General features: G+C 43.2%; 1 protein-coding gene across 5 annotated transcripts in view; it reads left to right on the top strand.

Annotated features, from left to right (window-relative positions):
- Positions 1-13,246, top strand: part of TULP3 (TUB like protein 3) — a 35,999-nt gene that overhangs the window by 257 nt on the left and 22,496 nt on the right. For 3 of the 5 annotated variants that reach the window (XM_067005294.1, XM_067005289.1, XM_067005284.1), the window contains exon 1: positions 18-277. The exons of 1 other annotated variant lie outside the window; for it this stretch is intronic. In XM_067005294.1, the coding sequence (XP_066861395.1) occupies positions 18-277 (260 nt within the window). One more of the 5 variants, XM_067005305.1, reaches the window with a different exon arrangement.

The raw sequence follows: 13,246 nt of genomic DNA, 5'->3' as shown, positions 1-13,246 counted from the left end.
AAACTTTGCTCCCGAGGATGAGGAGGGAAGCCGACCGCAGCCCCGGCCCCCGCCGTGGCACCGCGGGGGGCGGTGTGAGGGGAGCCCCGCGGGCCGGCAGCGCGCTCCGCCCTCGGGCGGCCGGCGGCGGCTGCCGCGCATGCGCGGTCCCCGCGCTCCGGGCGGGGCGGGGCGGCGGCAGCGAGTTCCGCCGCCACGCTGCGCGGCGAGGCGGGGCCATGGCAACGGCGGGGCCGGCCATGGAGGGCGGCGGGGGCCGGGGCACGGCCGGCGGCGGGTGAGTGAGGGAGCGGGGCCGGCGGGGCGAGGCAGCGCCACCGGGAGCGAAACCGGAGGGGCCGGAGCGGGGGCGGCATCAGGCAGCGGTTCCTCTGCGCCGCCTCCCCGCTGTGGCCTGGCCGCGCCGATGCGAAGGCGGCCGGCGGCAAGGAGCGGCTGAAGGGGGCTGAAGCGTGATGGGAACAACGTGTCTGTTAGTTGTGGGGGTGAGACTTTGCAAGGGGGTTACGCCTGTGGCGTCTGAATGGCAAAAAACACTTGAGGTTAAATGTGAGGATGCGGGCAGCTGATGTAGAAGAGAGGAGGTGTTTGTTTGGGATAAGCTTTGTAATTTTAGTTGAGGAGGGTGAAGAGGGGCAATGAAGTGGGAAGGGATCCACTAATCTCGTGGGTCAACCAAATATGCTGTGAAACGGTAAAGTCAGCAGAAAGAAGAAATCTTCTAAGACTGAGGTTTGTATACCAATTCTAGAAGCTTTTTTTTTTTTTAATGACCTTATGCCAATAAATTTTCTTGCACAGATATTAGACTTTAAATTTTTACAGAATTGAAGCCACAGGAAACAACGCTGCTTTTCTGTAAAGTTGTAGTAGCACAACTTCTTTCTGCTAAGAAACTTGTTTTGCACATTTATATGGGTGCCTCACAGGAACAGCCTAACATTAGTGCAAGTTCATCCCTCTCAGCCCCAGTTTATTAAAGAAATAATCTATTTTCTTTATTAGTCTCCATTGATTAAGGTAAGAATACCAGAATACAGGAACCTAAATAAATGTACACGGTCTTTAAGTAGATATTTAAGGCCTATTATTTTTAGGTTTTTGACTTGGAATGTTCAGGAACACTAAAATAAATTGCAGGAAGACAAAAACAGACAAACAAAACCCCCACAACTGTATTCTTAGGAAAAGTCTTTTCCTAAGAAGAGAATAGTAAAGTTAGCCATAAATGACTAATTTAGTAATTACAGCTCTTGTTTGGCAAAGCAAACTGGAGAGGTCCGACTTGACTGGAAGCTAACAAACATTTGTCCTTTTTGAAAACTGGAATAGAAAGAAGACCCCAGTAACTACAGACCTGTCAGTCTCATTTCAGTGCCTGGTAAAATTATAACAAAGATTTTTCTGGGAGTTACTGAAAAACACCTGAAAGACAATACAGTCATTGGTCACAGAAAACATGGGTTCACGAGGGGAAGGTTCTGCTTAATGAACTTAATTTCCTTTTATGACAACGTCACCCACCTAGTTGACCAATGGAAGCCAGTTGATGTTTTTGGATTTCAGTAAAGTTTCTCACAGTATCCTTCTGGGCAAAATGTCTAGCGTACAGCTAGGTAAATACATAATACGAGTGGTGAACAACTGGTTGATGGTTGGTCTCAAAGAGTTAGAGTAAATGGGGTTACATCAGGCTGGTGGCCAGTCACTAGTGGGGTTCCACAGGGCTCCATTTTGGGACCAAGAAAATCGCATGAGTCTGTGACAGATGAGGTTCAGGGTGGATATTGGAGAAGGTTCTTCACCAATTGGTTATTGGGCACTGGAACAGGCTCCCCAGGGAAGTGGTCACAGCACCAAGCCTGATGGAGTTCAAGAAGTGTTTGGACAATGCACTCAGACATGGTTTTATTTTAGGGAGATCCTGTGTGGAGCCAGGGTTTGGACTCAGTGATCCTTGTGGGTCCCTTCCAACTCAAGATATTCTGTGATTTGATGAATTTGTTACTTGTCCAAGCAGTCTTCTTGCAAAGAAAAATGAATGTGGTGCGTTATTGCTAATAATCAACAATATAAACTTTGGCTTCCAGCTAGACATGACACAGCTGTCTTAATGCTTTATAGAATGATAATACTGATTGAGCTATTTCGTGGGTTTGATTAGTGCTACAACATTCCTTTTCATTTGGGAAAGTCTGAAATTAAAAATGTTGGATAAGGTGAACACATTCAGATGAATTAACTAAAATCATAGTAAGCTTTTAAAATATTGAGAAGGTGATTTGAGTCTTACAGTACTATGCGTTTGACAGTCTTGGAGACTAATGAACTTTACCATTTCACACAATAATTATATAGTAAATAGCGATGTTTAAAGCTTCCCACACGCTGCCTTCCAAATGCGATTCAGCTTCTGGCTTGCAGATGTCACATATGAAGAACATCATTTTCAGGACATTGAAGTCTTGACTGAGTCTACAGAGATTACAAAAATGGATGTCAACTACAATGGTCCCTCCTGTATTGATTTTACGTGGTAAGGTTTTGGTAGTGAGGAGCTGCAGGTGGGGCCTCTGTGGGAAGAGTTCAGAAGCTGCCCCTTGTAAGATAAGAGCAGTTTCAGCTGGCTCCAAAGGGACCTGCCACTGGCCAGGGTGAGCCAGTGAGATGCACTGGTTGCACCTCTGTGAGAGCAGATTTAAGAAAGGGAAAAAGCGTGTTACACACCAGCAGCTGGGAGAGAGGAGTGAGCACCAGCCCTGCAGCCCCCCAGGTGAGTGCAGCAGGAGGGCAGGAGGTGCTCCAGGCAGGCAGCAGCAGTTCCCTGCGGCCTGCGGAGAGGCCCCTGGTGGAGCAGGCTGTCCCCCTGCAGCCCATGGGTCCCACACGGAGCAGATCTCCACGCTGCAGCCCGTGGAGGAGCCCCCGGTGGAGCAGGTGGATGTGGCCTGGAGGAGGCTGCGGCCCATGGAGAGCCCCCGCAGGAGCAGGCCCTGGGCTGGAGCTGCAGCCCGTGGAGAGGAGCCCACGCAGGAGCAGGGGGTCTGGAGGGAGCTGCCGCCCGTGGGGGACCCGTGCTGGAGCAGTTTGCTCCTGGGGGATGGACCCCGTGGTATGGAGCCGTGTGGGAGCAGTTCTTGAAGAGCTGCTGCCTGTGGGCAGCCCCCGCAGGCTCAGGTTGGGAAGGACAGCATCCCGTGGGAGGGACCCCACGTGGAGCAGGGGCAGAGAGAATTTGGGGCAGAGACGAAGCATCAGGGACTGACCGCAGCCCCCATTCCCCTGCGCTGCCTGGGGGGAGAATGTAGAAGCGGGTGGATGGGAGGGAAGGTGTTTTTAGTTTGCTTTTAGTTTCTCACTGCTCTAGCATGTTAGCAATAGGTAATAAATTATATTAATCTCCCTATGCTGAGCCTGTTTTTCCTGTGATGATGATTGTTGAGTGATCTCCCTGTCCTTATCTTAACCCTTGAGCCCTTTCCATTGTATTTTCTCCCCCTTCCCCTTTGAGGAGGAGGAGTGAGAGAGTGGCTATGGTGGAGATCAGCTGCCCAGCTGGGTAAAACCACCACACCTCCCATACTTTGGATGCTTTCCTGGTGACTAAACACACGAGTTAGTGTTTTTCAGTTTGGGAATCCCAGGTTACTCCAGAGTGTCTTCAAAAGGTAATGAAGAAAAAGGGCCTATTGTCAATAAGCTAAATTTCCAAAGATTATGAGCCTGTGGACTGAAAAATGTTCAAAAGTGATTTCCAGCCAAAAGGCCTTTCCATAGTTGAAAGACTGTAGCATAGTTGAGGTTGTTGGGAGTCTTGGGAAACAGCTGGGCTTGATTGTTTTGCATAGATGCACCTAAATTATAAGTTTGTGGAGAAAAAAAAAATCAAAGTTGTTTGCTAATGATTTTAGCTATACTTGTAATCCAGACAGGACAGAAAAGTCCAGGTTTCCTTTTAAAATCCTTATAACATCTCTGTTAGCCCTTGGGTATTTTTATTTGGGTGCTGGTGACCTTCTTGGAATTAACAAGAACTGTTTTGTAAGTCCCAGGGTTTACAATTTCACAAATCTTATCCTTAGATAAAAGAGAATTGGCTTAATATCTTGTTTGCCCAGTCCCTTTAAAATCTGAGCATTACCAAGAAATCTGTCTAAAATGGTATAAATTTGTAAATATTTTTAAATGCAGTTGAGATGTACTCCTAGGAATGCATTTTAGAAAGAAGAGAATACCTTTGTGGCTACAGGTTGTTGCTGCTCTTGTCAATGTGAATAAAGAGGGAATCAGTTCACTTCCTGTGATGCAGACAGCAGTGGGAAGAGAGAGAAAAAGTAGCAAAACTGTTCTTGTCACTAAAATTTCCAGACACAACTTGAAATGTTCACGCTTGGTAACTGCAATTGTTAGAACAATAAAAGTCTTAAAGTTGCTGTTTATTTGAATTGTCTCTTCAGCTAAGTTCTCCCATTTCTTATGCTTTAGGTTACTGATGACCCATTTTTATAGAGGCGAAGGTTATTTTTTTCTCCTGGTTTTTTTTTTTTTTAACAACTGTCGATATGGCATCTGTAGGAGGGGGAAGTGCCCAGATTTCAAGATAATTGTGACTTGTTGTGTGAAAACTGTTTCTGCAAATTGTCTTGCACTAGGATAGCTCCGGTCTCTTGTTTTATCAGTGGGACACAGCTGGGTAATCTCCACAATAAAGCTGTTAAATGTATTGTAATTGGGTTTATGGAATGACTGCTCTTGTAAGTGAATTTGTTGATACGCCTAGAGCTAGTGTTTTAGACTACTACAAGAACATTTACCCTTAGTCCTAGTGTTGTTTAAAACATCTCCTGTGTGATACTAAAACTCTAACAGCCTGTTACTCTTAGAGAAGTCTGTGATCACTTCTGCACTCCTTTTCAATCTAAAATTCTTATGTGAAATTACAGGCCAAAAAAAAAAAACACCAAACAAACAAACAAAAACCAAGAATCTAAATCTAGTATATTGCTCAGTCATCTAGTTTGGGATGGAAATTAAATTTTGCTGTTTCAGTCTTCTTAATAGCTTCCTCATTAAAACTTACAAGAACTGGACCGGGACTAAAACTCCACATACCATTCTAGACTGTTAATTTAGAAAACTTAATTTCTTTCCCTTATTTTTTGGCTTAGCAGACAAAACAATTTGTGGCATGACGTGCAGTAAACTTATTTTCAGGGAACTTTTTGTGTTTTGCTCTCTAGTCTGGGTTAAGCACGCTGTGTGCTGTTTAACTGCTGACTTTGTTGCTAGGGGAGAATAGCAATTGCTTTGCATTTAAATGATTTTGTGTTGTAATGGAGTGCAATGCCAACAGAAGTGACAGGCAAGGTTTAATAATTCACAAATTGAAGACTACAGGAATCGTAAGACCCTGTGGATCTTGCCAATGCGTATACATGAAATATCCCTGGGGATTTGGAGTATGTAGTTGAAAGGACATTGAATGCAACCTGGTGTTCTGCTTACGACAGTTCCTGCTTCACAGCAGAAACTTAAGTTTCATTAGATTAACCTGAATACAGATGGTTTTTGGAAGCACAGCATTCTGCAGTTGAATCGGTGGTTAAGAACTGAAGGATCCTTACTCATTTTACAAATTCTTACTCATGTTACAAATTTGTATCTTCCATGTCAATGCCAGGATCCCTGTGAGTCACCAGCTATGAACTCTTGAAGGAATATGCCTGGCTGGAGGTTCCTTGTCCCCCTCCTCTTACAAATATTTTAATAAAGCCCTGTTTTAAACCCCATTTGTCTACGCACCTGAAAATAAGTGAATGTGCACATTTGTGTTGTTGTCTTCCTCTGTACCTCCCTCCCAGCATCCCCAATGATTGTAATAGTGGCCTATGTGGATTTCCATCTTGGTGTTCTCTTGGTCTTCATTCCAGGAAAAGGATATTCCTTTCAATTCAGGTATGCTGTAATCAATTATGTGAGACTTTTCTTGCTAAGGAAACATGAATCCATCTTCTGTTTTCCCACCATAGTCTAACGGAGAACAACACTGGCTTTTGTTTGCACTTCTCTTTATAACCCAGTTAGAAGACTTTCTAGCATCTGTTCAAAGAGTGCTGCTTTTTCATTGTTCCATTCCCCTTGTTCCAAGTAGTAGGAGCTAATCTTTGGTACCTGATGAGTCAATTTTGAATGCTGTATGAAATACAAAACAGTACATTAGTCAAAATAGTTCTAAGCTCGTAGTTTAACCATTTTGTGATGCTAGTGTTTCTGTTGCATTTTCTTGTAACAGCCTGAATTATTTATTGTCACCTAACTCATTCTCTAAGACCTAGACTCTAAACTATTTCCATGGATCTTGTGATCTCCAGAATCCAAACACACAGAATCAGGAAATCATGGAAGTTAGGAGGAGCCTCTGGAGATCATCTCATGCAACCCTACTGCTCAAATAAGGTGAACTAGAACAGGTTGCACCGGATGGTGTCAAGTCAGCTTTTGAGTATCTCCACAGAAGGAAACTCCACAACTTTGCTGAGCAACCTCTTCCAGTGTTTGACTAGCCTCACAGTAAAAAGAAATGTTTTCTTGTGTTCAGATGGAATTTCATGTGTTTTAAATCGTGACTGTTGCCTCTTGTCCTGTCCATAGGCACTACATGCTCCATCTCCTTTATGCCCTGCCATCAGGTACCTACATATACCTTGAAAAGATCCTTGCTGAACTGTCCTGGCTATCTCAGACTCACCTCATATGAGAGATGCTCTGGTCCCTTAATAATCTTTGTGGCCCTTTGTTGGACTTGCTCCAGCATGTCCATGTCTTTCTTTTCCTGGGGAGCCCAGAACTGTACATAGTAATGTTATGGCTTTACTGGTACTGAGCAGAGAGGAAGGGCCACTTCCCTTGACATGCTGGCAGTGCTCTTCCTAATCATAGAATTATTTAGGTTGGAAAAGACTCATAAGATCATCAAGTCCAACCATCCACCAGGTGCTACAAGTCCACCACTAAACCATGTCCTTAAGCACCACGTCCACATCTCTCTTAAATAGTTCCAGGGATGGCAGCTCCACTGCCTCCATGGGCAGCCTATTCCAATGCCTAACCACCTTTTCCGTGAATAAATTCTTCCTGATAACCAATCTCAACCTCCCCTGGTACAACTTGAGGCCATTGCCTTACATCTTATCGCTTGTCATGTGAGAAGAGAGACTGATGCCCACCTCGCTGCATCCTCCTTTCAGGTAGTTGTAGAGAGCCATGAGGTCTCCCCTCAGCCTCCTTTTCTCTAGACTAAACAAACTTGATTCTCTCAGGCACTTCTCATATGTCTTCCAGTCCTTTCACCAGCTTCATTGCTCTTCTCTGAATGCTTTCCAGCCAATCAATATCTATCTTGTAGTGAGGGGCCCAAAACTGAACACAATACTCAACATGTGCTCTCAACAGTGCTGTCGTGTACAGAGGGACAATCCATTCCCTAGCTCTGCTCGCCACACTATTTCCAGTAGAGGCCTGTATGCCATTGGCCTTCTTGGCCACCTGAGCACCCTGCTGGCTTATGTTCAGCCAGCAGTTGACTAACACCCCCAGGTCCTTTTTGCTGGGCAGTTTTCCAGCCACTCTTCCCTGATCATATACTGCAGCGTACGAAAGTCATTGTGAGAAGCAATCTGCAGCCAATAACGCAGGCTCAGGTGAGGATCTCGGTGAAGTAACATGTTTATTCATGATTGCAATGGTGGATGTCCTGCAAGCAGGAGCGCGCAACAGAAATGTATAATAGCCTTATATCCACTACTACCTGATGCTTGTTTCCTCCTTATCTGCTTAACATACCCCCCCACACACACACTGTTATGCCTTCCCAATTAGTTTCAAATATGCAAGGTTAGTGGAATTTTCTACTGCAGAAACACAGCTTTAATTCTCACATTATGGACCCAAGTGCAGCTCCCAGCGTTTAGCCTTGTTGAGTGCCCATACAACTGGATGTGGCACATTGATCTAGCTTATTCATGTCTCTCTGCAGAGCCTTCCTGCCCTCAAGCAGATCAGCGCTCCTGCCCAACTTGCTGCTATCTGCAAATGCAGCCCTCAGTGCTGTTAGCCAGCCACCTTAGGGGTGAGGGTACATTGCATTGCTGGCTCATGGTCAGCTTGGTACCAAGTGAGACAGTATCAAGCTATTGCTGATAAAGGGATGAGATAACATGCTTTATTCTTTGTTTCACCATAATTACATTTTTCTCCCACAGACCCCTCATTTTTTTGATATTGTTAATTTATTATCATGTTCCTATTTAGTTCATGCTACCATCTCCTGCCACATTAGTTTTTCCTATTTCAACATGTGTTTGTGTGGGTATGAAATAGCGCAGAGAATATTCCATTGCATTTGTAAGATCATAATTTTATTCTAGAGTTTTGTGCTTCCACAGATGCCCTTTTGAGACTGAAGATAGGGGTGATGCTTCTGAATGGCTATTTCACCTTGCCTATGTCATTTCATTTTACCTTATAAAATCACTGGAATGCGTTCTACTACCTGGACAAGCTTGAGAAGTGGGTCCACGTGAACCTAATGAGGTTCAACAAATTAAAGTGCACAGTGGTGCACCTGGGTCTGGGCAATCCCAGACATGAGGACAGACTGGGAGAAGAACTCATTGAGAGCAGCCCTGCTGAGAAGGACTTGGGTTTCTGGTGGACAAAAAGCTCGACCTGAGCCAGCAGTGCTCACTTGCAGCCCAGAAGGCCAACTGTCTCCTGGGCTGCATCAACAGAGGTGTGTGTGACCAGCAGGTCGAGGGAGGTGATTGTCCCCTTCTACTCTGCATTTGTGAGGCCCCAGCTGGAGTACTGTGTACAGGTCTGGGGCCCCCAGCACCAGAAGGATGTGGACCTGTTAGAGCAGGTCCAGAAGAGAGCCAGCCACAAAGTTGATCAGAGGGCTGGAGCACCTCTCCTATGAAGAAAGGCTGTGACAGCTGGGGATGTTCAGCCTGAAGAAGAGAAGGCTCTGGGATGATCTTATTGAAGCTTTTCAGTATTTAAAGGAGTCTTACAAAAAAAAGGACTCTTTACTCAGGCAGATAATGATAGGACAAGGGGGGAATGGTTTTAAACTAAAAGAGGACAGATTTAGTCTAGACATTAGGAGGAAATTCTTCGCCATAAGGGTAGTGAGGCACTGGAACGGGTTGCCCAGAGAAGCTGTGGATGCCCCATCCCTGGAGGTGTTCAAGACCAGACTGGATGGGGCCTTGGCCAACCTGATCTAGTGGGCAGCATCCCTGCCAATGAGGGGGGTGGAGTTAGACAATCTTTAAGGTCTCTTCCCACCCAAGTCATTCTATGATTCTATTAAGAAACAGAAGTTTGTCTCCCCTGTACTGATAAATACTCCTTTTTTTTTTTTTTTTTTTGCATTAACTTAGCTGCAGTCAGTCAGTAGTAGACTGCAGCAGTTACATCTGGCATGTGAGCAGTCACATCAAAACAGATGAATTTCCAAAAGAACTCCTTTAGGCCAAGTCTAATGTATTCTTTTTCAGCTGTTTTAAGCTAAACAGCCTCTTACTTTCAGCTACACTTCTCTTATTAAGGCATTTTGTATTTAATGGTATCATTGCCTGTATTATTTAAGTATGGAGAACATGGTGTTGCAAGAATAGGTTTGTATCAAATTGAATGTTCTCTTGGCTTTTGACAACAGAAGTTAATCTGTTCATGTTTTGTAACAAAAGCTTTTTTTCTGTAGCACATGTATCTTGGATTATTGTTTCCTTAATTCTTTTCTTCAGCTTGGTATTTCTATTGCACTGAGTTGTTGGGGCATCTGTTTTGCCACAGTAATAGCAAAATGTGTGTGTGTGTATGAAGAATATATATATATATTCCTCAGAGTTCCAGCCTTAGTGATTTTTGTTGTTGTTTGTTTTGTTTTGGTACATTCCTGGGACATGTAACTTCAAAGCACCTAATAATTCCATGCTAAAGTTCCATTTTTTAACTGAGATGTAGGTAGGAGTAGAAATTGTGAAGGACTAATTTGCCATTTAGTTTCTTTAGGATCTTCTTGAGTAGTTTTAAATTAAGATACTTGCTACTACTAATTTTCAAATTTTTCTAAAGTGAATCTTTTTTCACTGTAATATATCCATTCATTCAGGATTGCTTCCAAAATTATGTGTTAACTGGTCCCATATCATTCTTCCCATGTTATGTTCAGTACGTGAAAAACTATCCAAACAAGTTTTGTGAAATGTTTCTTTAAACAGCATGCTATTGGCATTAGAAATCTGTGCTTGTTTCTTTGGGGAAGAATCAAAGATAAAACTGTTTTCCTGAATAAAGGATTCTTATTTTAAAACCAACACAAAAACAGAGGGTAAAACTTTCCCTTGTTGAAATATCAACTGCTTGAAAATAACTTGTAATTCAAGTGTTGATGCAATGTGGGCTGTGTCACTTAGAAATGGGAGTGGCATTTCATGGCTGATTCGCAGCAGATCCTGTTTTGCCTCAGGAGTCTCTCTGGCCGTTCACTTAATTATGAAGCAAAGAATATCCTGTGTCGACCAAAGAAAACTCCTCTACCTTCGGGAAGGCGGAACAACTTGGTAGTCCTCACTCCAGTGGGTGCTGTTACACATTTTCCCAGAGGTGAACAATATAAAATTGTGTCAGTTGCAAGGAAAGCAAATTGGATTCCTTGCTTCTGTGGATTGGAAGGTGCATTACAGATTAATTCTGTTCCTCAGCCACTTTCCAGAGACATCACTGAAACTTCTATGTGGAACTTTTTTTTTTTTTTTAATATAAGAATCCTGCTTCAAATTTGTTATTTTCTGCACCATTTGTTTTTCTTCATAGCTGTAGTGAGGAGAACACAGAGAACAATACTCAGGAAAGTTCTTTGGAGAGTTAAGAGTGAAAACCCTTTCATACCATCTGACTCTGTGTTTCTTACTGAAGTTCATTTTACTTGCACTTCTACAACTAAAAATAAAATATAGCGGACAAAGATATGAGCCACAAGCCACATTCTTCACATTCTCCAATTCTTAAATTCTAGGACTATTGTGATCCCTACTACCACATTAATAAACTGTCCTGCAAAGAAAAAAGGAATTATGTTAGCCTTGTAAGAGTCCTGATATAAGGAGCCCTCTAGAGTGAGAAATGTAACATAAAATATTGGTAAGTTTGGGAGCTTTGTGGAGGAAAATGGTGCAATTCTATTATGCCTTGGAGTTCCTGTAAATGAAATAAAGCAATGGAAACAGTCAAAAAGCACAGCAATCTATCCTCCTCTCATGTCAGAGTTTCTTTTAAGGCTTTGGTGAGGTCTGTTCCTGTCAGCTAGTCTGACGTGCTTAAAAGAGGTCAGAGAACCCTCCTCTTTCAATTATTTATCAAACTTGTAAGTACTTGAATTACAGGATGGGTTGATCTGTCTGGAAAGCTTCTCAGACCTTATGATGTTGCTTATTTAGGAGAAGCAGCTGTGTGGGGTATTTGTTTAGTGGACTTCTGATACCAGTCTGATACTATTTTTTTGAGTAAAGGAAAAACTATCTTGAGATTTTTCATTTGCCTAATGTATTTCAAACATGTCTTTCTGGTGAATTCTGTATCACGTAGGGAATTCTTTCTACAGTCTGTATTTCCTATAGCTCTTCTCACTTCCTCTGCTTGCTGCCTCTTGCTTACAGGTGCAACAAGCCAGTTCATTGAAAACCAGTCCATAATAAAGACAGCCTTTTATTTGCCTCTTAAAGCTTCAACAGTTATTACATAAAGGAATCTTAACTGGTCCATTGCTGTAACTTGAACGAGGAATGCTTAGGTCTCCCATCTGGGATAGCCACACTTGAAATCTGAGGTAGACTGTATCCTTACTTCATGAGAACAGTTTTTAACATAATAATATTCAGGCTTGATTAAAGACTGCTGTTTTCTGCTGAAATCCACGCCTCTATGAGGCCAGTGGTGAATTAGTCACAATGTTGTTAAATATGTTTTAATTTTGGAGTCTGAATTCGTTTAGCTTTAGTTTGGTACTTGCAGGATTATCCATCATGAAGCTTTAGTAGGAGAGCTAGAGGATTCTGCTAAATTCAAATCATAGAATCATTAAAGTTAGAAAAGGCCTTCAAGATTATCAAGTCCAACCATCAACTTGACCTTCCAAGTCCCATCAGAAAACCACGCATCCTAGTGACACACCCACACATCTCAGTACCTCCAAGGATCGGGATTCCACCACTTCCTCAGGCAGCCTGTTCCTATGCTTGACCACCCTCTTCATGAAGAAATTCTCCTGATATCCAGTCTAAATTTCCCCTGGCACAGCCTGAGACTGCTTCTTCATGTCCTACCACTTGTCACCTGAAAAAAGAGACCAACATCCTCCCTGCTGCAGCCTCCTTTCAGGTAGTTGTAGAGAGCAGTGAGATCTCCCCTCAGCCTCCTCTTCTTCAGGGTAACCAACTCCAGTTCCTTCATCTGTTCCTCATAACTCTTGTTTTCTAGTTCCTTCACCAGCTTTGTTGCTCTTCTCTGCACGTACAAAAGCAACTCAATATCCTTGGAAGTGTTGTGAGGAGCCCAGAATTTAGCAGAGGGACCAGTGGTCAGGGTGTTGTGTAGTCTGCTCTATCCCAATAGTTGGAAAGAGGAAGATCATGACAGGCTACTTCAATATTTTCACTTCTTATTTATCAAAGGTAAAGGGTGATTTTTTGTTTGTTCGTTTTTTGTTTTGTTTTGAACTATGTTGTTGCAGCTATGGAAATGCTGCTTATTTTTCCTGTTCCTACTGGCTATTCAATTCCACTCACTGCATGCAAATCCATCAAACAGAACAGGGCGTAGCGAGGAGCATAGTGGTTTTGTGTGGGCATGTCCATCAGAAGGCTTCCCATTTGAAGCCAGCAGCTGTACTAGCACACTGCTTGCATTCCTTAGTGGTGAGCTGTGGAGGGACTATTGCAAGCCTTTTCTGGCAAGGTTTGTAACAACACCAGTTTCACTGTGGCGGTTAGAAAAAAAAGTTGGAAGAGAGGTGGGGAAAGAAAGTTCTTCTGCGTGGTTACTGTGTTATACTTTTCTGATGAGTAAGTGCTGGAGGGAATGTTGCAGGAGTAAATAAGAATTGTGTAACATTTTTAGCTACTATTTATAGTGTCCCAGTGCTCTTTATTATTATTATTATTTTGATTTTGATCCATATGTA

The sequence above is a fragment of the Anser cygnoides genome, chromosome 1 (assembly GCF_040182565.1).
Source record: "Anser cygnoides isolate HZ-2024a breed goose chromosome 1, Taihu_goose_T2T_genome, whole genome shotgun sequence".
In the NCBI taxonomy this organism is placed as follows: Eukaryota; Metazoa; Chordata; class Aves; order Anseriformes; family Anatidae; genus Anser; species Anser cygnoides.
This window is presented reverse-complemented; position numbering and strand designations above follow the sequence as displayed.